This window comes from Nothobranchius furzeri, chromosome 3, assembly GCF_043380555.1.
Source record: "Nothobranchius furzeri strain GRZ-AD chromosome 3, NfurGRZ-RIMD1, whole genome shotgun sequence".
Taxonomy (NCBI): Eukaryota; Metazoa; Chordata; class Actinopteri; order Cyprinodontiformes; family Nothobranchiidae; genus Nothobranchius; species Nothobranchius furzeri.
This window is the reverse complement of record NC_091743.1, coordinates 85944781-85968844: the sequence shown is the minus strand read 5'-3', so window position 1 is coordinate 85968844 and position 24064 is coordinate 85944781. Positions and strand designations below refer to the sequence as shown.

General features: G+C 41.1%; 1 protein-coding gene across 1 annotated transcript; it reads right to left on the bottom strand.

The window, feature by feature from the left end:
• Nucleotides 1-7637: 7637 nt before the first annotated feature.
• Nucleotides 7638-20917, bottom strand: calcrlb (calcitonin receptor-like b). Its single transcript, XM_015958063.3, has 13 exons — nucleotides 20560-20917; nucleotides 18720-18779; nucleotides 18166-18295; nucleotides 17922-18029; nucleotides 15879-15991; nucleotides 15706-15797; nucleotides 15519-15627; nucleotides 15282-15435; nucleotides 15151-15211; nucleotides 13788-13854; nucleotides 9685-9903; nucleotides 8582-8623; nucleotides 7638-8072 (listed from the first exon to the last, which is right to left on the bottom strand). The coding sequence occupies exons 1-13, from the start codon at nucleotides 20755-20757 to the stop codon at nucleotides 7866-7868; spliced, it is 1560 nt and encodes a 519-aa protein (XP_015813549.2). The 5' UTR covers nucleotides 20758-20917; the 3' UTR covers nucleotides 7638-7865.
• Nucleotides 20918-24064: the final 3147 nt, after the last annotated feature.

Below are 24064 nucleotides of genomic sequence, written 5' to 3'. Positions count from 1 at the left end.
GATTGGCTGCAGCCTTCCATCTCTCCATGACCTGTACGTCTCCAGAACTCGGGGGCGTGCAGGTCGGATAGCAGCTGATCCTTCGCACCCGGGTCACAGACTTTTTGAGCCGCTTCCCTCAGGCAGGAGGTTACGGTCCATCCGGACCAGAACCTCCCGCCATAAGAACAGCTTCTTTCCATCCGCCGTTAGACTTGTGAACAGCTTATAAACACACAACCATGCTCGTCTTCTGTACTCGACACAACGTCACGTTATCGGCCATGTTACCATTACCTGCCATTTTTTATAGCTGAAAGATTTATTCTAGTTTTTTTTATTATATTTTATTCTATTTTTGAATTTTATTATTCATGTTATATGTAGCACATTAGTACCGAAGCAAGTTCCTAGTTTGTGAATTGTTTGTTCACTGACAATGGCAATAAACCTATTCTGATTCTGATTCTAGATATTTCCCTGCTCCAACACACCTTATTTTAATCAGTAGGTGATTAAACATGCTTCTGCAGAGCTCAATTACCTGCTGAATAGGTGATTCACCCATTCAATAGAGCTCCGGACGTCACATGACTCTCAGAGAGTAGACGTCATGTTGGCAGGCAACAAAGGTAAACAAAATGAAGGGAATCGGCTTGGATTTTACTTCGTCGGAGTTTACTTCACACTTTGAAACCGAAGAAATTGTTTTATATAGTCAGAAATTAAATAGACTAAACATCTCCGACCCTTACCGTGCCCCTGGGATACTTTTTAAAAACGCCAGAAGCTGTCAGAGCGGACTTCTTACCGGATCTGGCCAGGGAACGCCTTGGGATTACCCCGGAGGAGCTGGCCCAAGTGGCTGGGGAGAGGGAAGTCTGGGCCTCTCGACTCAGGCTACTGCCCCCGCAACCCGACTCCGGATAAGTGGATGAAAATGGATGGATGGACAAATAACATAGATTTACATGTAAGTAGTTTAAATAGAGTGCTGTGCTGTTTGAATGTATAAACTGAACGCCAAGAGAAATCGCTAGTCTGATTTTTTTCTGTGAATAAAATAAATATGTCAGGCAGGAGCGTCTCAGGATCTGTCTGAGATCTGTCTCGGTGAGACAGATAATAGCAATCTAAAGTGCTTTTTATGTGTGATCTGACAATTGATCAACCATTGCTTAAAAATTAAATACAGCTTAGCCGGTTGATTGCTGTGATCATAAAACACGTAAACGGCAGCAATAAGTAATAAGACGGAAAAAGCCACGCCAAAATAAGTTTAGGAAGCCCACTAAGAATCGTAATAAAAGCATTTAAAATAAATACCATACACAGTTGAGGAAACGTTGGTTTAAGTACCTGATATGAAGCGGTCGCTGCATAAGCGAAAACCTTTACTCTTGGGATCCCAGTTTCATTTTAGCCCGGTCACTAGCGCGTTTTATTACAATGATCCAAGGTTTGCGGCGCTCCGGATCTTGGGGAATCCTGTAGATGGCTCATTCCATATGTCGTCCGCGTCTGTTCTGCATCCTGGGGCACAACAGGAATCTACCATATTTCCCGTTTGATTGAGTTTTCTGACAATAACAAATAGTCCAGCTGCGGGCTTCTGCCTGCCAATATGGCGCCGTTTCGATTTGAACCGTTGCATGCCGGGAGCAGTGACGTCAACTCCCGGAGCTCTATTAGGTGTTTGTTGCAGGGAAACAACTAAAACATACTGGTTAACAACACTCAAGAACCAGGGTTTCCTAACTCTGATGTAAACCCTATTTCCTTTAAACGAGGCCTTTCCGGATGCTGTCTACAATGGGTAAGATCATGTTTATAACTTTTAAAAAGCAACACAATTCAAATGTTTCACTCCAGTGCCAGAGTTGTTTCCCAGACCACGGATCAGGCGGCTGATGAGCAGTTAGGGCGGCCCTGTTTCACAGCCACGTCCGGTGGAAACCGTCCTTGAGAAATTCACAGAAAATCGACCGATTTCTGGAAACCCGCTGGGATCTGGAACATCGGCTGAATGTTTTAGGTTTTGTTGGAGGCAAGCGGAAGTAAATGCAGTAAACAAGTGTTAGTCATGAGGCAGAGGATGTGATTGCAACCAGCACACAAGAGCTGACGGCTCAAGGGCTCAATAGGAGAGTATTCTTAGAAACAGGAAGCCTGCAACTTGTCCACCAGTCTGACTTTGAGAGTAAATGCAGCCTGTGGAAATCATGATACGTAAACACAAACACCGATCCTCACATCTTTGAATTTTCTTCCATTCAAATTTATACACCAGCTGTTATACAGATGTTTAGTAAAGTCATTTATGCTGGAATGGTGTGTGTGTGTGTGTGCGTGCGTGTGTGTGTGTGTGCGTGCGTGTGTGTGTGTGTGTGTTAAATGTTCTACATGATGCTCCATCCAGAAACCGCAGACACCAGACTCCTATGTGGATTGAGATCATGGCTATGAAAGGCATGCGAGAGAATCGTAAAGATCGTTTTTACGTGCCAAACAGTCACGCACGGAGCACATGTGGTTCTGATCAGAGCTCTGAAGGAAGAAGCGGCGCGTCGAGAGGGCAGATGCAGCACTTCTACCTGTTTCCATACATGTTCTGGAACCCACGGCAGACAGCAGCCCGCCCCGTTTCGTCTGGAAACAATATTCATTACAGCGACAAACACTTTTAAGGTCAGAGGTGAAAATTCAACCCTCAACAAGAAAATGGAGTCATAGATTTTCTCCAGTTTGTCAGGAAACGGACCAGAGAACAGAGGGGAAGCTGTGTTCAGATCACTTTTATTATTTACAACATTATTGCTTCAGTAGAAACAAGCACGGGTGAAGGTCCAGAGATTCTAATGCAAAGCCAAATTTAAATCATTTCATTAAAAAAGCTGTTGTAGCTCAACAGAGACTGAATATGAACGTCTACGCTACTCCAGATAGATTTATTCCCTGTTTACGACACCAATGCCTTCCATGGTTAATTTCTAAAAAAAAAAACAAGTCCATTTGTTTGGCTTTCATCCAATTTAGAATGCTCTTATGGTGCGATCGATTTACCTCGGAAGTCGGAACTGGAAATGACATCACACTCGGGTTAACCGTTTTCTGGTTACCGCAGTCGGAGAAGTCAGGATTCCAATATGGCGAGGCACACCTCCCAAGTAGCCACTGTTTGTAGATCCCTCTTAAGAACAGTTTTAAGCTCTACGTGCAACATGCAAACAAAACTTTTAGTATGTACAGCTTAGGGTTGCAAGCACTACATGTAATGTTGGTTTTAAATGTACTCTTATAAGTGTGCTTTGTACAATAAACACATTTCACCCAAAACTTGCTGTTGTTGATACAGAGAGCTGCCATTTTGGATGTCGAGATCGGAGTTCTGAAGTTTTTCTGAGTTTCCGACTGGGAGGTCTGATTTTGGGGGACGTTACATTTGATTTTTCCTACTTGGAAGTTGGGAGTTCCGAGTGTCAAGGACGAATTGAACGCACCATTAAACATGCAATTTTTCTGACTGCTGGAAGAAACCGGAATACCTAGAGAAAACTGACACATGCATGGGGAGAACATGCTAACTCTGCGCAGGAAGGATGTAGCCATGCTTGAACTTGCAACCGTCTTACAACTGCGCCTCCATGCAGCCAAAAAAAATAACCTACCACCACAATGCAGCCACTGGGTAGCAAGAGTCCACATAAGCAACATATCAAAATGCAGAGAAGAACACTGCCAGCTTTGCTAAAGGCTCATTTACATTTTGCTTTGATCCCTTTCACCAACACATTCTCACTCCCAGCGCGTCAAAAACAAACGCGTGGTCAGCCACGCCCCGCGTCAGACCCCTGATGCCAAAACTGCCCTTTTCTGTCACTTATGTGTGAAAATGGGGTTTTTCCCTTTTCTGACTGCAGATCCCAATGCAGCGTTAAGCCTGATGCGTGCTTCTCCGTCTGCGTCAGTGTGGAGACACGCAACGTCCTTGCGGGCCTGCTGGAGAGCTCCGCAAGGACGGAGTCGAGCTCTCTTTTCTAAACATCCGTCAGTCGAAACGGACAACGTAAGCTTGTGATTGGTCAGGACACTGCTGTTGTCTACAGCGCCACCATTGCGCCCTCAAAAACGTAAAGAGAGCCGAGGATAACTAGCGGCAGACACAGAGAAGCTTGAAGAATACCTCGCGAAAAAACTCTAAAAACATGAACGTTTAATTCCCCCGTGACTGGAGGAGTGAAAAGATGCGCAGCAAGAGTTTTATCTGTGGACGGAAATGACAGGAAACGTGGGTTTAAAGGTGGAGGAGGATGCGAGACAAATATGTCCGTGTTAAAAAGTCTCTTATATACAAAAACCACAATATAAACACACTGTCTAGGACCAGATTCATGACAGGATACCACAGAACAGCGCTACGCCCTCTGTTGTCCTGGCGGGGAATTGCTTTGCAACACTCTCCAGGAGACGGAGAAGTATGAGAGCAAAACGCTCCCGTCAATCCGTGCGTGTCTGTCCCTTGCGGAGCTGACGGAGAAGCATGAACCAGGCTTTAAACTGACGCAATGGGATGTCCGCAGCCAGGGCACCAAACAAGCTCATTGTACCTCACCCTAACCTTATCCTCTTATTTAACCTTCCCCTCACCCCTATCCTAACCTTAACCATCTTGCTAGTGAACACGTTAGTGATGTGTCGGTCGCTCTAAAAGCCGGCTCTATGAAGTGAACGGAGGGAGCCGCCTCGTCATTGGTCGGGTTTGGATCGAGCCAACGCGAGGGGGAGGTTTCAACTACCAAGGTGGAGGTTAAAAGCAGAGGGTATTTGTAACCTCCCCCTTGCCAGATGGTATGTTCTAACGTTCCCCTTGGGCGGCAAATACGAAATTTCACAGTCAGAATGCATGGGAAACAAACGCTTGATCACAGTGAGAGTAATATTTTAGGTAGCAAGAGGGTTAAGGTTAGGATGAGGGTGAGGGGAAGGTTATAAATAGCAAAACGTCAAGGTTTAGGTGCGGTTAAATGAGCTGGTTCGGTGCCGCATCAGCGGATACTGTATCCCATCGCGTCAGTTTTACGCTGCATTGGGTTCTGCAGTCAGAAAAGGGAAAAAACCCTTTTCGCACATAAGCAGTGTTGCCAACTCCCCCTGATAGAAAGTAGCTAAAGTCGACCCAGAAAGTCACCCAGATGTCGCCAGATGACGTCAAATACAAATTTGCCTATTTATGACGTCATTACGCCAGATTGGCTTTCATTTTCCCAATAGCATGTAAAAGATACACATATATATATATATATATATATATATATATATATATATATATATATATATATATATATATATATATAAATATATATATATATATATATAGATATATAGATAGATATATAGATATATATATATATGTACTGAAGATTTTAAAAACTTGTTGGTCTTTTTAGGACTAAAAGGGAGGAAAATAACAAAAACTATGTTATGTGTTAAAGTTATTAATTAGTATGATTAAAATGGCCCAAATTGCTTTGACACGTAAAATAAATTCCAAAAGTATCAATAAAGTGACATTAAGACCGATATGGTGTGGTGATCCAAACAGTTCTGTTGTAGAATATATCTCAGACCTCCTGCTCTCCTCATTCTCACAGACATTTTCCTAAAAAGCTTTTGTTTTTACACCTCATAGTTTCTCAACTTCTCTGTTGTGTTTTCTCTCCATCGTGATAATAACGGCGCACCGAGCAAAAGTGAGCGGGTGTCTCATAGTATAACCATCCCTGTGTCACTGAGGGAAATTCAGATGAGCCACAGAGCTGCGTGTGTAAACGGGACGGTAGTTAAAACTCCCGTTGACTTTATTTGCCAAATGCAGGAAAAGCCAAAGTGTCTGACGGCTGCAGAACCAGAGATCACAGGTTGATGCCTGCGCCGTCTCTAGTAGAAGTGTGAGCCTACAGCAGCAGTAGACGTCACTCGGCGGTCTCCAGCTCTGCAACTACACCTTTGTCTTCGGCCCGGCCGAAAACGGTTTACGACTGGTCAGTCGTCGTGCACATGTGCAGATTATCATTCTCTTTCCTAACTCCCTGAAGAACGGTTCAGAGTGCAAATGTTTTCTTTGTTGCTAATCTGTAGGGAATATCTACAAGAAAGTTCTACAGAAAGTAGCAACGGGTCCTGAGAAATGTCGCTAGGTTTGTCACTAGGCGCTTTTTGGAAAAAAAAGTCGTTGAGGGGGGTCAAAAAGTCGTCAGGAATATTGGCAACACTGCACATAAGTGACGAAAAAGGGCATTTTTGGCGTCGGGGGTCTGACGCAAAGGGTGGCTGACCAAGCGTTTGTTTTTGACGCGCTCAGCTTCAGGTGAGATAATACCTGAACATTTCCACAGAATCTCACTTGAAAGGATCTGAAATACCTTTTAAATGTTCTAGGGCACCTAAAAAACTTACAGTTTAAGTACCAATTAAAAGTTTTAACACACCTACCAAATTATTTTAACCTAAATATTTGTGTTTAAAGACCAAGTTCGCTCATATTTTCAACACATTTGCAGTGGTCTTCTACAGAAGAGTAGAGCTGCCACCCAAGCAAAATAAAATTAGAGCGACATCACGTTATAATGTCATAACTTTATTGCTCTAATTTTATTTTGTTTGGGTAGCACCTCACTTCTTAAGTCTCTAGTATAAACAGAAGACGGCAGGATTTAGAGTCTATTTTTCTGATATTCGGACATCTTGTCTCTGATTGGCTGACAGCAACAAATCTCTACCATTGAATCTGTTTGCTTTGCAACTTGGATGTTTTATCTCCACAAAAAACACAAGTCTGAAGGAGTTCCGCTGTATGGTGGAGTTGCTAATGCTAATGGTTAGCTTCCACTAGCCGAGACGTGCTCTGCTCTCTCCTGGGCTCTAAATAAACAACAGCATTCCCCACAGTATGGACGTAATTTTTTTTTTGGGGGGGGGGGGGGGACATGTCCCCCCCACTTTTTCCAAAGTCAAGTTTTGACCCCTGCACTTTTTACCATCCAAAAACAATATTACACTATATTAAATTGACACTGGTGGAGCTCTAGGACCAAGCAGAAAACAACCATTTGTATTGAAGCCTGTTTCCCATTAGAGCATACTGTAAAGATACCCCCCCCCCCACACACACACACACACTTCTAAAGTGAAAATTACGTCCATGCCCCACAGTGATCCAAGATGGTGAGGCCATGCTAACTGTGACACGCAACTGGCATGCTTTTTAAATCAGAGTGTTTTCCTGTCTGTTTTCTACCAGCAGCTAATATAGGAGTTAGTGGTGGGAAACATTCTACATGTTAAACTCAGATTGACAAATCACATTTTAAAAAGAACCAGTAAACAACTGTTTATGAGTGAACTTGGTCTTTAAATGTAAATCATCTGTACTTATACATGCTAGGCTGGCAATGCAGGCATCCTGAAACATATCAATCAACTGATGGTTAGGCTTGGGGTAGGAGAAGCTAAAAATAGACGTAAAATTACTTTGGATATAAAAACTTCTTGAACTATCGTTAACGTAATGTATGTTGGGTTCGAGAAAAAAAAATCACATTACTGGCAAGTGTCCACACAGTCTGGAATATAAGCTCGTTTTTGATATTTTTGCGCATTATTAGGTAATAAAATTGTATTTTCAAAAGATAGTTCTGGAATAGAATATTCCTCGTGTCCAACAAAAACTCCGTAAAAATACAAACTAAAAAGATACTTTACCTGACTTTTCAAAATAGTCAGCATCTTGGGGGTAAAAATCCCCCTAAAAGGAAGTCTGTTTTTTTTTGTAACACTCCTAGAAGATGGAGATCTCAGAGGAGAGAACAAGAGCGGGAACGCCGCGCTCACACAAAAGGGCTGTCCGATCTGAATATGTCGGAGTACGTTCTGCCGTTTGAGTGCTCCGTGTGGCTCTCGATGCTGTAGCATCGGTGGACCTCGGTGAGCGACGTTCCCATGTAAGACGTGGTGCGGAAGAAGTCAGGATTGCCAAAAGTCCCGGCGAACTGCAACCGCTGTTGATTCCATTGTCTCCTTATAACAGTCTGAACCTGGAAGTGATAGAAAATTTGTTGCTTCTATTTTATTAGACTTTATTATACTTTTAATCCTAAGAAATTAGAGGAAATAATAAGCAAAGTCAACTACTTCTAAAACAGCCTCTTTTTGTATGGTTTTTCCATGACTCTCAAATACTGTATTGTATTATTTCTTTGCCGTAATTAACCTGTGAGACAATTTCTATTAAAACATTTATTTGGTCATTTATGTCTTGAATATTACAATCAGAAAACACTTTTTAGTCTTTGCATCGGTGCCTAAATTATCAAAAAGTTGTACATCTGCAAAAATGTATTCAATGTAAGGAGTAGCAGCTTCAAAACCTCAAACAACTGAAGCTTCACCTACACCATTAAAAATACATTAGTTAGCATATCTTGGTGCATTCGTTTGGTTGCAAACTGGATTAAATATTTGTTTTCTTATGTTTTCTGTGTGATGATGTTATAATTCTTAATCCGTTCTTGGAATAATTTGCTGAGATCCGATAACTACTCACCTCTCCGTTGAAGAAGCAGAAAATAGTAGAAACCAGCAGACCCTGAATTAAAAACAGCTTTCATTAGAACATTTACAAATTAAACAAGTTTCTTATGTTTATGTTCATGTATTTAGCAGACACTTTTGTCCAAAGCGACTTACAAGTGATAATCGGCATGTTGCCCTTGAGGCTAACTACAACAATAACAACAACTTGACATCAGTCATGGAGAGGAGGGAACAAGGAGTGGACGGTAGAGAGGGGGACAGGTGCAGGGAGGGTGCTAGTTTAGAAGATGCTCTCTGAAGAGCAGGGTCTTCAGGAGTTTCTTGAAAATTGAAAAGGAAGCCCCTGTTCTGGCAGTGCTTGGAAGGTCATTCCACATTTGTGGAACGATGCATGAGAAGAGTCTGGATTGTCCTGAGCGTGGTGTAGGCACTGCTAGCCGACGATCCTGTGATGACCGGAGCGGCCGGGCCGAGACGTAAGCCTTTGCAAGAGGATTCAGGTAGATGGGAGCCGTACCATCTCGGACTTTGTACGCTAGTGTTAGCAATTTGAATTTGATGCGTGCTGCTAGCGGTAGCCAGTGGAGCTCAATGAACAGAGGGGTGACGTGTGCTCTTTTTGGCTGGTTGAAGACCAGACGCGCCACTGCGTTCTGGACCATTTGAAGAGGTCTCACAGTACAGGCTGGAAGACCAGTTAGAAGGGCGTTGCAGTTCTTAGTTTATCCCCAGGCGTCTACTGTTGGCAGCTAACTGGATACGCAAAGTTGCTTTTAAAAAAAGGGCACATTTTTTATTGAAATCACAGTAAATTTGCACACGACATGGGAACACTCATGCAAATCTTTGTGTTAATCACAATGTGTCGTCTCTGTTTAAAAGTTTGTTGCCGCCCACTCATGCTGTTGGAGTCCTGGAAACTAAACTGAGAAAGGCTTTTGTCTCCAGCAGGATTCTGCGACAAATTTGTCACTAAACGTTTTTGCCCGTGTGAAAAAAAATCACGCGAGGAAATCCTGGAAACACCCTCGCCTATTGTTGTCTATCGCCAACAGATGCAAACACGCATGAGGTACTGACTTCAGTGGCTGACACAAGGAGATGCTCACTGACCTGGAAGTGCATGAGGATGGTCATGATGTACTGATAGATCTCAGAGATCCAGTGATCTTGGGGCTTGTACGCCAGCAAGACGTACTGGATGCCGAGCAGAGGGATGAGGATGAGGGTTGCCCTCACTGCCCTCATGTAAAGGCTGGATTCAGCCTGGTGCGTCACTCGTAGCTTGGTGATGAGAACTCGAACGATGTTCAGCAAGAAGAAAAAGTTCACCTGATGATTAAAAAGAGAAAGATTGTTTTGTTTCTCAAAAGTTTTTTTATAAATGGTTTTCATGCAAAGAAAAAAGCGAATGCACACCATCCACACAAGGAAACTGTTGCCACTACGACACCAAAGTTCAGCCTAATGTCTGTAAAACTAAGTCATGTTTTTGTTGGCCAAGATTGATCAGGTATGGCGGCCATCTTGGATTGGGTTGGCTTCCATGGCTGTTATTCAAATCAAGGTGGAATGAATGTCTATGATTTTGTTGAGGAAATCAATGATCTGGATTAAGGTGACAGTGTGTAGTTTCTTGCTGTTACAAGGCAGTACATACATACATTTCAGGTTAGTTTTACACCATATAGCCATGACTGTCCCTAGTTTAAAAAAAAAACATTACAGTAAATTTTGTTTGGAAAGCGTGCAACCTCAGCGTGACTCCTCGGACTTCGATGGTCCTTCAGTTAATTCCATCGAGAGAATGCAGTGCTGATTGTAGTTTTCTGATGCTGTAGTTTCCGGATCTGCTTGGGGTTCTGTGCCTGCTGATGATGTCATAATACTACAGCTATGGGGAACCTAAGTCACGCCCATCTACTTCCGGACCATGGGTCCCCGGAAGAACGGAAAAAGGAATGCAAGTCAATGGGGCTAAAAACGCTATTTTCTAATTACGCTTGTTTCATGCCATGGATTTCACATATGATGTCTGTGAATTTTAAAAGCACATTTTGATACCAAGAACGCGCTTATTTTCAAACAGGGGGGAACGATTTTTTAGTTTTGTGTGAAGTATAATCAATGTGTAATCAATTTCCCTCTGGGATTAACAAAGTATTTTTGAATCCACATATGATGCCCGTGAATTTTAAAGATGTGTTTTGATACCAAGAACGCGCTTATTTTCAAACGGGGCCAAAAGTTATATTAGGTTTTGTGTGAAAATAAGTTCAGGACTACAAAGGGGCATCACCAAATTGACATCATTGAACCAAACATGAAGAAAAACAGAGGGAAAATGGCTGTAAGTTTAGCAAACTAATCCTTCCTTTAGAAGGAAAAAAAAACACACCATAAATCTGTCCATTTGGTAAGTAGCAGCTATGCTAGAGGAGAGGCGATTCTGTGGTGACGTCACACATGCAACATACCGATACCTAATTTGTAGTCGTGCCAATTACCAACTTTTACAAGCTGATAAATCTCTAAGTGCATGACAGGCGTGGTCGAATCACCCATCATTACTTTTTATTTAAACTGAAGTACCACATGTGTGTGATCCAGGGCATAAGGCAAAGTGGATTAGAAAATGGCGTTTTTAACCCCGTTGACTTCCATTTGTTTTTTTGTAATTCCGGGAACCCATGAGCCAACCGGAAAGGGAGGAGACTTAGGCTCCCTATGCCATTTGGCCAAAATATATTTGATCGCATTTTCAATTTTGGTCTTTCACATACACTGAGCAAAAAAAAAAAAAATGCAACACTTTTGTTTTTGTTCCCATTTTTTTTTTTAGCTGAACTCAAACATCTGAAAATTTGTCTACATACACAAAAGACCCATGGCTCTCAAACATTGTTCTGAAATCGGTCTACATGTGTGTTGGTGAGCACTTTTCCTTTACCAAGCTAATCCATCCCACCTCACTGGTGTGGCATATCAAGGGTCTGATTAGATAGCATGAATAATGTACAGGTGTGTCTTAGACTGACCACAATAAAAGGACACCCTTGATCAAAAAACACAATGCCACAGATGTCACAACCTTTGAGGGAGCGACGTGGTGGACTGGTAATTGGGAGGAACGGGAGATTTCCCGGTGACCTGGTTATTAAACAGGCCTGCTCAGTGATTGCCGTCATGACGTGTGTAATATGTAAATGAGCAATCCGTCATGCAGCTCATCAGGGCATCTGCTGTCCTGATGCTCACACACAGCAAACTGGGCACAAAGACACCCCATCCTCTCCCTTTGTCGGGGTCTGGCAAATATACATACATATATATATATATATATATATATATATATATATATATATATATATATATATATATATATATGATGCAGTCATTTAGCAATGGGCGGACCCACCCCCCATACACACACACACTTTTTTATTTCTCTGCTTGTGTTGTGATTCTCTTGACCCAGACATATAGTCTGGCCCCTGTTGGTCTCAAGTTCAGGTGGATGATGGTGTCTGGTCAATTTCATCTAATGTGCCATTTTACAGGATTAAATATAATTTCAGTTTATGCAACGTAAGCACAGATTATAGCAGCAGAACACAAATATTTATATTTTAGAGGAAAAATGTAGGGCACATGTGAAGTTTTCATTTGGATGTTTTACCCTTTTACATCAGTGGGCGCCCAACTTGACTCACTTTTAGTGTTTTGCGTTAATTGGGCAGTGGCCTGGGATGGTTTCAACATTCCCGGCCTGAATTATTGTCCCAGTCCACCCCCGGCAACCGGCCCCACAACCGCAGACCACGTGTGACCACACCAGCCCAGGACCTTCACTTCCAGCATTTTCACCTCCAGTATCGCCAGAGACTAGCCACCCGGACAGCTGCAGCAGCAATCAGTTTGCATAACCAGAGAATTTCTGCACAAACTGTCAGAAACCATCTCAGGGAAGCTCATCTGCATGCTCATCATCCTCATCGGGGTCTGGATCTGACTGCAGAACATTGTCGTAACCGACTTGAGTGGGCAAACCCTCACATTCAATGGCGTTCGGCACGTTGGAGATGCATTCTGTTCACAGATGAGTCCCAGTTTTCGCTGTTTACGGCAGATGGCAGACTGTGTGTGAGGCGTCGTGTGTGTGAGCGGTTTGCTGATGTCAGCGTTGTGGAACGAGCGGCCCATGGTGGCGATGGGGTACAAGTATGAGCAGGTGTATGTTATGGACAACGAACATAGGTGAATTTTATTGATGGCATTTTGAATGCACAGAGGTACCGTGACGAGATCCCGAGGCCTGTTGTTGTGCCAATGATCCACGACCATCACCTCATGCTGAAGCATGATAACACACGGCCTCATATTGCAAGGATCTGGACACAATTTCTGGAAGCTGAAAACATCCCAGTTCTTGCATGACCAACACAGACATGTCACCCACTGAGCATGTTTGGGAAAATCTGGATCGGCGTAAATGACCGCGTGTTCCACTTCCTGCCAATATTCAGCAACTTTGCACAGCTATTGAAGAGGAGTGGACCAACATCCCACAGACCACAATCAACAACCTGATCAGCTCGACAGAGATGTGTTGCCCTGTGTGAGGCAGATGTTGGCCACACCAGATACTGACTGGTTTTCTGCCCTACCACCCCCCATTCAGCAAAACTGTGCACATGTCAGGGTGTCCTTTTATTGTGGGCAGTCTAAGGCACACCTGTACATTATTCATGCTGTCTAATCAGCCCCTTGATATGCCACACCTGTGAGGTGGGATGGATTATCTTGGTAAAGGAAAAGTGCTCACTAACACACATGAAGACAGATTTCAGAACAATATTTGTGAATGTAGACACATTTTCAGATGTTTGAGTTCAGCTCATGAAAAATGGAAGCAACAACAAAAGTGTTTACATTTTTGTTCAGTATATGTTTTGGGAAGACTTGAGCAGTTTCGTTATTAGAGTCACAGGAAACCAAGCCAACCAGAAGGAAACATGGCGTCTAATACGGCGTCCCCCAAAGACACTAGACCTGCACCCTATGTAATTTAGACTCGATTTTATATGGATATATGGTACGAAGCCTCCAATATTTTTAATGACTGGACATCATTTTATTCATTTTTAACAACATTTTGATGGATATTTCCAGAGATTAAAGGTAAAAACTACACATTGTCTCTTTAAGTCACTCACCACCAGTGCAGCGCAGATTGGAGCATGGATGATGTACAGCAAGGACGTAGCCGGGCTGACCCAACATCTGTAAATATGTGTAGCAGAATGAAATGACTGTTTTCCACCAAAAGTCATTTTCCCCCTCTCCTCTGACACAGAACTAGTCTGCATGAGATATGGTCTCAAGGTCTCATGCATTTGCTTCTAAACTGCTTCTTTCCAGCTCAAGAGAAGAATGAAGAAAGGACTCTTTTCTTTTAATAAATCAAATAACTCTATTTTAATAAAGCTAATCAAACAAAGTGTTAGTCAATAATAAGATGTGACCAATCTGTGAAATCAAAATATTAATTACTTTATTATAATCCTATAGAATATAAAAAGTAATATGACTTTAAATGTTTCCACTAGGACTGATCTCACGTAGCATTAAGAGACGACACATTGCTTTCACTGATCCAATCAGAATCTGCCAGATCTTACGGAGGCGTGGTTTTGGTGGTGTTTGGTAAATCTGTCATCTTTTCATTCGACCATAAACCAAAACATCCGAAGTATAAAACTATGCCCACGCCATCTTTAACGCCAGTTCAAAGCGTTCTAGAGAAGTTGTCGGAGTGGCCAATCCGTAACTTTCCTCTTCAGCCGAAAGAACCAACGACAAGCTGGATAAAATCTGTTGCTGTTCCACCTGCTGCAACGGTTCCTTTCAGAATAAAAGCTGAACCATCACGACCCAGGTTTGGGTCTCACTAGATGCCAACAAAACTGTCGTGACCCGGAAGTATCTCACAGACTGATCTGGTCAGCAACCGCTGCTTTTCCTACCAGCTTCGGTTCCAGAGAGGGTCCAGCTGGACCTCGACATTCCTGATCTAACAGGGACTTCCACAAGGGTATGTAGGCCAACAAAATGGCGTCAAATGTGTTTATGAATAACCAAAGCTTAACGCGAAGACATCACCTTCAGTTCCCACCAGAACTAATCGCTTCTTCGGATTTGCTGGTTCTGAGCAACATTCCACATTACACCATTCTCCATCTCATTCACCTTAGTTACACCTTACATTTAGTGTTAAAGTTAGTCTAGTTTAATTTGTTTAGTAATAAATCTTTAAACTTTTAAACTTGACTCTCTCTCTCTCTCTTCTGTTGTCTCTGAGTGAATACGAAGCTGTTATCTAATCCCTGCAATAAAAAGTTCCAATCTTCTGGTTTAAATAGCCTCACAGATCCATAAGGTGGATTTCATATTTCCTATGGAATCTTATGTCTTATTGCTTATTAAATAACATGTAATTTAAATCATTACATATGCAACACCATCATGGATACCTGCATCCATTATATATTTATAAATATGAGTGGATCCTAAGCTCACCTGTCGTTGTAGTAGCAGTAACGTGCTATTGAATATATGACTGCTGGCACAAGTGGAAAACCTGTAAAATCAGATTAAAGGATTATGAATCAAAGATTAAAATAATTTTTTTCACAACCACTTAAACTCACCCCAGCCGAGGAGATAATACCACGTGAGATGCTGTTTTTCTGCAAACACCGCCACGACGATCAGAGTGTGCAGGTAGATGCCCTCACAGAGCATCCAGAAGTAGCTACAGCTCATGATGTACAAGTGGATGAAGGCAAGAAGCTTACAGCTGCCCTGGGGAGAAAACAGGAAAATGACTATATGACCTGTTAAGAGTAAGAGGCATCTTCAAGTGCAAATAACACAAAAACACTCACAGAATTCCCCTTCTGCATGTTGCAGAACCACACAACAGTAATGACCGAGTTTAACACGAATGAGAGGAAAAGGTTTTTGTGCAGCGTTATTCTCTGGCAGCTCAAAGTTCTAAGGGAAATGTTCAAGAAAAGATGCAGTTAGACCCAATTTTTAACATTTACATAAAAAAATTTGAAAGCAACTTACTTAAAATAGAAGAATATTCCCAGCGAAATGAGGAGTGATATCAAGGATAGTCCGTGACCGATCATGATCAAGTAGAAGTGAGTCATTGCTGACTGTCAAGAAAAACAGAGAATGCATTTCCATCAATGCTGCCGTGGAGATAAAAATGAGCCGAAACAGCTTAGTTTCCTTACGTTTGTCTTAATGCGCTTGTTGGCTTTACACTTTGTGTAGTCTGTCCACGTTCTGTTGCTTTCGGGGTGTTGTTCCCACTCGCCAGACTCCGTGCACACTTTGGAGGCCATTTCTGTTTGCAAATTTTAGAATAATAGAGGATAAACTTTAACCAAAATAGCACTGGTTTTATTTTTGCTAAAGAACTGAGAAAACTTTTAGCAGGAACTGTGTTTTAATCTGCCTTAAAGTCACAGCGTGTGATATTTTTACTTGCTTACTATCAAATTCTGTGTAGTAGTTCACAATCAGCGTCATTTTTCATTGATATTTCTCCCCGACGTCTAATCTAAATATTCCTATTAGTTTGAAGCAGAGGTGGAAAGAGTACTCAAATTTCCTACTTAAGTACGAGTACCAATACTTTGATAATTTCTTACTCAAGTACAAGTAAAAGTAGTTTCCTAAATTTTTACTCAAGTAAAAGTAAAAAGTATTGTAAATTAAATGTACTCAAAGTAAAAGTTACTTAGTTACATTTTTGTCCGCGTAAAGATGGCTTCATCAGTGCACGCACACACACACACAGTTTGATGGAAGGATTTCTATCCAGTCAGTGAGAACAGGACGTGCACATTGATTGGATAAGGTTTTTCTAGGATTGTATGTTTCAATTGTGCACACACACACACACACACACACACACATGCGTGGCTGCATGGTGGCGCAGTGGTTAGCACTGTTGCCTCGCAGCACGAAGGTTGCAAGTTCAAAACTCAGCTGCGGCCTTTCTGCGTGGAGTTGTGTGTTCTCCCCATGCATGCGTGGGTTTCCTCCGGGTACTCCAGTTTCCCCCACAGTTCCCAACATGCCCTATAGGTTATAAATTGTAAGTCGCTTTGGATAAAAGCGTCTGCTAAATAAATAAACATAAACATAAAAGTTGTCCATCTTTCCAACAGAAAAATTTGCCTGGATCAACGTAACGTGATTACGTAACTTCCGTAAGGTTCATGTTCAGCCAATCAACTACTTTGACGTCATTAGCAGTCGAAGGACTCCGAGCCGATCTTGCACCCGAGCAGATCCTGTACCGACACCGCGTCTCACCTGTGGGGGGTGTGGGTGTACATTTTTTATTATGAGGATGTTAAACAGCCACACTTTTCCCACAATTTTACTCAAAAACTTCAATCTGGTCCCTGTGATGCACTCAGGGAGGACATTTTGCTGTTGTAGACAATGTCAAGCATCCTAATACGTTTTAGAGGTATGGTGTGGATTAGATTTTAGTTTTGGTGAGTTTAGATTATGGTTAGGAATAGAGCACCATTGGTTAAGGTTAGGGTTATGGAATGGGTTAGGCATAGTGGTGTGTGTGCACGCGCATACGAGCGTGTTGTGAGCTGGCGTTGTGATATTGCACTACTTAGACACCCCCACCCTGACATACATAAACTCTGTATGCTCATTAGCTCTATAAGTAACTTAGTACTTGAGTAAAAAATTATCAAAGTTTTGGTACTTTTACTTAAGTAGGAAATTTTAGTACTCTTTCCACCTCTGTCTAAAACATGCAGGAAACGGGCTGGAAGCAGATTCCAATGCTGCCTTGTCCAACAGGGAATGGATGGGCACTCCGAAGTTGCAAGTGTGATATTCTGGTCACAGAAGGGGATGGAGTGACATTTCATTAACCCAGTAAAGGGTCGTTTTAGCACATACTGGCTCAAGAAAATATTTTAAAAATATGAAAAGTTGCATAGTATCGCTCCTCTGCTGCTCTGTCTGAAGACGATTTAGTGATGTAATATAAGGATCCTTCATTGTCAGACTAAAGTAAGTCTAAAATCACAGAAATCAACCCAAAATTTGCAAGACTTGCAATTTCCAGCATTACAAACGACCTGCTCCTCACCCGAAATTATATTTAAAATATTAACATATTATAGAAGTTTAACTGATAAATAATGTCAATATTTTAGTCTGTTTCCCAGAAAATGTATAAAAAAATGTCTGCTTAAAAACTAACTGAACCATTTCCTATAACAGGAGAAATTAACCTTGAGTGTCGAAGTCCTCAAAGTAGCCTGGACAGTTCTGTTGCTTCACCCCAGCTTCAGTTTCATCCCAACACAACCAGCCATCCCACGTCGTGTTGCACTCCAGCCCTGATTCAAACAGAGGAGATGCAAACTGTAACGTCTGACTGGCTAAAGACCTTTAAAACATCTCCTTTTCCATTTAAGTCTTGGTTGTTTTAAATCTATTAGGTGTTTCCAGTGTCCTTCTGGAACCGTTGCTCACCGATGGTTTTGGTTTTGCGATGAGATTCTTTCGTAATCCTCTGGAAACACTGATACTGCGCCATGGCGATTTCACTCTGGTGAATCCCGAACCTCTGGTCCTCAATCTCAGATGATGCTACGGCCAGCAGCTGAGAATACAGCCCATCGGGGGGAAGAAATGAATAAAAGTCTCATTTCAAAGTTAAATTCATGATCTTAACGTCTTTAAAGATGAGACACAGTTTGGACGTTTGATCAATTATTCATCTCAGTTTTATATCTGAACGGATATAAACCTGATTCAATATGGCTGCCACCGCTAATTAGACTTAGCAATGTGGCAAATGGCTCACAACATTGAGCTAAATTTTGAATTTTGGGGTGTTGGCAGTTGGAAGTCATCAACTCTGAGTGCTTGATTCAAACATGTCACCAAAACAACGTTAACTCCATCATTCCTCAACAATCTGATCTCAGGATAAAACTCTGGCATGCGAGGTGAATGAATGTGTTCCTTCGAGGAGTGAGAGGGCTCAAAAAACATCTGAGTGAAACAATAAAAGCCGTGTTTACCTTGCTTATGAAGCAGAAAGCCAGGAGAGAAAGGATGCTGCTCGGACTCATCTTCGTACACTATCAAGAAGAAAAAACTTGTGAAAAAAAAATAAAGTACCTCTGTACAACCCCCTGGGTGTGTGTGTGTGTGTGTGTGTGTGTGTGTGTGTGGGGGGGGGTCTGAGTTATTTTTACCAGATTTGCAGGAACAGGTAAAAACTTCACCACTGCTGTGAATAGTTTGCCCTCAGAGTGGCTAATAAAAGTGCTTCCTGAGCAGCTGCTGCGACCATCCAGTGCACGACGTGTTGACGGCAGCTGGGCTCGGGCTCCGGCCCACATCACCGTTCAGTCACGCCCATTAAATCACACTTTTTACTAATCATTCAAGACTTTCTGAGTGACTTTCAAATCTGTTTTCCAGCACATCTCTCGTTTAAGTGAAACTCCTGCAAACACAGGGGATAAAACCCCACTTTAGGAAACTGGAAGGTAACTTTCAGGGTCACGGATTTGACCTTTACTTCCTCTTCCCCACTTCTTCCTTCCTTTATTAAACATGTGAGCCAGTTTAACCAAAGTTGAGCCAAAACACTTCAACACGTTTGGGTTTCGTCCTCACAAACGACTCCACATCCAGATGTTTCAACTCGCTGTGTCTGCAATTTCAAACCAACGCAACTTAGTCAAACTGAACTTTAGTGAAAATAAACCATTAGTGTTGATGCAGTTACGGGTTTAATGGTTAATTTCAATAAAACTACCCAGTTTGGATTAGTTTGGGTTACGAGTTTGACTCAACGTCAGGATTTTTACCCATAAGTGACCGGTTTAAAAGCTGTGACCGTTAAAATCTGGGTTGACAAGAAAAAACACATTTTATTAAAATATATCGCTCAAGTTTTGGTCATAACTGAAATTTCATGCTGATTTGCAGATTAATTTGACCAAAATTACTAAAACAAACTCTCGTTCAACTTATTTAATCAGCCAAAAAATGAGTGACAGGAAATTAGACCTGAACTGTTTCAACAACAGCAGAGGTCAAAAATAGGTTGAAGTAATCTACCGGTCAACAAAGTCTGTTGTTGGATCGGTTTGTAAGTGTTTGCATTCGTCAGTCTGCGATAGTTTTGCTCACAATTCTCTGTTTTGTGGGTTAAAAGCTTTGATGAACGACTGGTTTAAACCACTTTACTGTGACCATAACTCAAGGGATGAACCAGAAGAAGCCTTTTAAGAAGTTTGCTCCCATTTCTTCATTTGAGTCTATGAAAAATGAACAGTTTGGCACAGAAAATACCATTTTAGTCTGAAAAGCAACAGTAACACGAGCAGGTGAAGAATGCTTTTTAACATGATTATTATTAGTGAGGCGTTTATAATGTAACAGGGTGTAAAACATCCTAAAAACGGGTTTTTTTTAAGCATTTCCTGCAGTTTATGATGAACATAGACCAGCTCATGTCTCTCCAGAGACCAGTTACTCAACTATTCTTGTGCAACTTCCACATGTATTAGTGAGGTTTAGAAGTGTTTTCTCGCTTCAACACTCAAGCACTCTTAGTTGTTTTCTCTACAAGCCAACGAAGGCACTTCCCAGATATTCTGTTGAACGCCGAAGGACCACAAAGCTTGACATGTTTTTTCAATGAAAGCGTGATCATTAGAAACACATTGGAGCTGGGAATGCTTCGTCTCTGCTGCGCTGGGCTTGCTTTCGCTCCTAACTGTGACAGATCTCAAACTGCACTAAATTGTTCTTATTTTCTTGCAAGGGATTTTCTTTAAAATCAGTAAATACAGCTTTAAAGAAGGAGAGGGAATGAACAACCCACTGCAATCCTGCAACTCTTACCTTTGTGGAAATTGGAAAAAGAACGGGAGCAAAAAGTAATCCTGAGATCTGGGAGTTCCTGGTGGGAAATGAGAACAAGAAAGAGCGAGGTTTCCTGGGGAGTCTCTGTTCAGGCAGGGTGTGTGAGTGAGTGTGTTTGGTGCAAGAGGCTGAGCTGAGCTGGGCTGAATAAAACCCCTCCGAGGCTGGACATGACATCACATTCCTGCCTTTTGTGGAGGGACTCCCAGGAGAGTAATCATGAACTTCCCAAAGTTTACCTGATACTTTTCATAAAACAAATTCTGGATTAGATGTGTGCCCTTTAACAAGGTCCCATCCTGATGTCGTTATGAGGAATAACGCGGCTCAGCCGCTGTTCAACTGAACGTATAGATATCATATTTAAATAAATACCGCTCTACAAGTTATAATTACATCCGATTATGTTCATGAGTCGTATTTAAATTTTTACCTGTAATGTTTTTAATATTGAGGACAATTAAAGTCAGAATGGTTTATCTGTATCTCACAAAAAGGTCATTTAAAAAAAAAAATAACTGCAGAAAAAGGAGTCAACACAAAGCCTTTTATGATAACAACAGCACCCTCTGCTGGTGTTAAGTTGAAAAGCTTTACTTCATCAGAAGTCTTTAAAGCCACAATATGCACATTTTTGATGTTTGTAAATCATTTTCTTGAGCCAGAATGTGCTAAAATGTCCCTTTACAGGGTTAATGAAATGTCACTCAGTCCCCCACCGCCCTCTATGACCAGGAGTACCGCACTTGCAACTTCAGACTGGTGGGCAACTCTGTTAGGAAAAAATGGGGCTGACATACCTGGTGCTGCAGTCTGCTTACAGCACGTTTCCTGCATGATCATGAATACAGCTGATTTGTTTTTATTCAGTGATAAGCCATCCCTGTAGACACTAATGAAGGCTGGGGATGTTTCAGCTGTTAAATTAAGATGTTAAAAGACGAAAGCACAGCGATCTGAACACAGATCATTAATAATGGCCACTAGGGGGTGCTGAAAGCAAGCAAAAATGCCAAGTGTGCTTTTAAACTCTGATGTTTTAGGTATTATGAGAAAAACTTTCATAAATAAATAATTGAAATTGTGAAAACATGCATTTTCATGTCAACTACATAAATATTTGTATTATCTTAACTGCAGAAGATTATTCTTTTTGATGTGGTAAGGCTGTAGCATACCGCTGGTCATACCAAAATAAATTATACTGTAGCTTTGTAACTATTTAATGAGGATTGTTGTAAACTCTGACATTTGCATTTTACACATTTTTATTGCTACAATAATCTGTTGAAATTATATGAAAAAAATGGGATTAATTTTTGCTAAATGCGAAACATTTCCTGCTGCACAGAGAATTTTGATAAACAGAAAAATATTCAGGATCTTATTAGGACTTATTTTTAAAACACCAAACAACCAGGAAACATCTGGAAATATTTCAAAATATTGTAGACGACTTTTTATTACAAATAATTATAATAAAAAGTGAAGTGGGACATCCCACGCAGCCTATGGGTGGGCCTCTTAGGGACTAACAGAATGGGTCCCAACTAGGAAGCTCGGACTGTGTATATCGACGAGACCCTAACAAAGAAAACCTCCTTGATTTTGGTCAGTGTAGAAAAAGGTTTCCACAGCACAAGTTTAAATTATTGCAAAACTTCAAATTAAAAACGTGAGACTTCTTAACTGATGACATGAAAGTTTTTTTAATTTAATGCACAGAAAAAACGAGTCTAATGGTAACACTACCAATATTACAGAGGTGAACACAAGAGTCATCTTTCACCCAGAAAATGGAAATCGAAACACTAAAGATTAATTTTTTATACATTCAGCAGGATCACTGGTGAACCAGCATGGCAGTAGGTTGGACTTAGTTCACGATGATCTGCACAAAATCTTCACAAACTACATCTAAAGCAGAAAAACGGGGTTTTAAAGCTGAAAACTGGCAGGAGAACATAAAAGACACTGAACAGTGAAGTGCTCATTTTCCTTCTTTCTTTTGCTACATTTAAAACTTAAAGGCTTCCCGGAAAAGACGTACCTTTTAAATCGTTCACGTCAACCTGCTGAAAAATGTTTTTTCCCGAAAGCGAAACAGGATGAATTAGTTACATCACAAAAACACATAAAACAGTGCTTTACCACACACACACACACACACACACACACCTGGATGTACACAAGTTAAATTATTAGTGAAAGAAAATTACCATGGAAGACCGATTATTACTGGAAATATTGCTGTTCAAACCACAAGAGTGAGAATATTCCTACTTTATTCTGGTGGATCCGTTTTTACGGCTTCCTGTTTTATTGCATTTGTGCAGAATTTAATATAATGTGCTTTATTTTCTGTGTCAGTTTCAACAGGGATTGTGAAAACACATCATTGTTGACCATGGACGTAATTTTACCTTTGGAAGTGGGGGGGACACGGGGGGGGGGGGGGGGGGGGGTATCTTTACGGTATGCTCTAATGGGAAACAGGCTTCAACACAAACGGTTGTTTTCTGCTTGGGCCTAGAGCTCAACCAGTGTCAATTTAATATAGTGTAATATTGTTTTTGGATGGTAAAAAGTGCAGGGGTCAAAACTTGATTTTGGAAAAAGTGGGGGGGACATGCCCCCCCACCCACCCCCCACCCCCCAAATTACATCCATGTTGCTGACTGAACATGCAACGCTTGAAGACTTGTCTGTTAGGTAAGTGATTAACTGTGTTAATAACATTTGCTTGTACAGCTCAAATTGACAGAAATGTATGGGAGTCCATTACAGCCAGTTAAAAGAAAAAAAGTGTAACTTCATTATATATTAAAAATTTTCAAAATAACATTTAAATCTTTAAACATATCAGTTCTGTTTAAGACAAAGGACTTTGTTAGAAATAGTTATGACTTACTCTAAAGTTTTAAAGTCATTATTTAGAGATACAAAATCATAATTATAAGTTTTTATTATGAGAAAAAAAATATGGATTTTAAAGCCATCATGACTTTAAAAAGTAAAATTGATTCAAAATCATAATGAGATAAAGTTAGAGTTATAAGGTGGAAAGTTATGAGATCAGGGTATCTGCAGGTTTAAGGGAGTTAAATTTAAGACTTTTTAAGACCTTTTTTAAGGCCACTTTGTCCAAATTCAAGCTATTTTTTAAAATTAAATTTAAGCTATAATTTCCAACTATTACCTGGAACCGGAGCTAACCACGCCGCGAAGGTGGGATTAGCCATACAGTTACCATTAAACTTTCACTTCCCCATGATGCAAGCTCCCACTAGCTTAACCAGCTAATGTGCTCATCTAAAAATAGCCCCCTTTCACAAACAACTGAATGTGTACAGTTCCGCTTATGCCAACATCACACACAAAAAATGCTGAACATTAACTAGAAATAAACGAAAATGTTATAGAAATCAAAGAATCTTGTTTATTGGGTTTTTTGGTAATTTATGACCTTTGGAAACTGTATTTA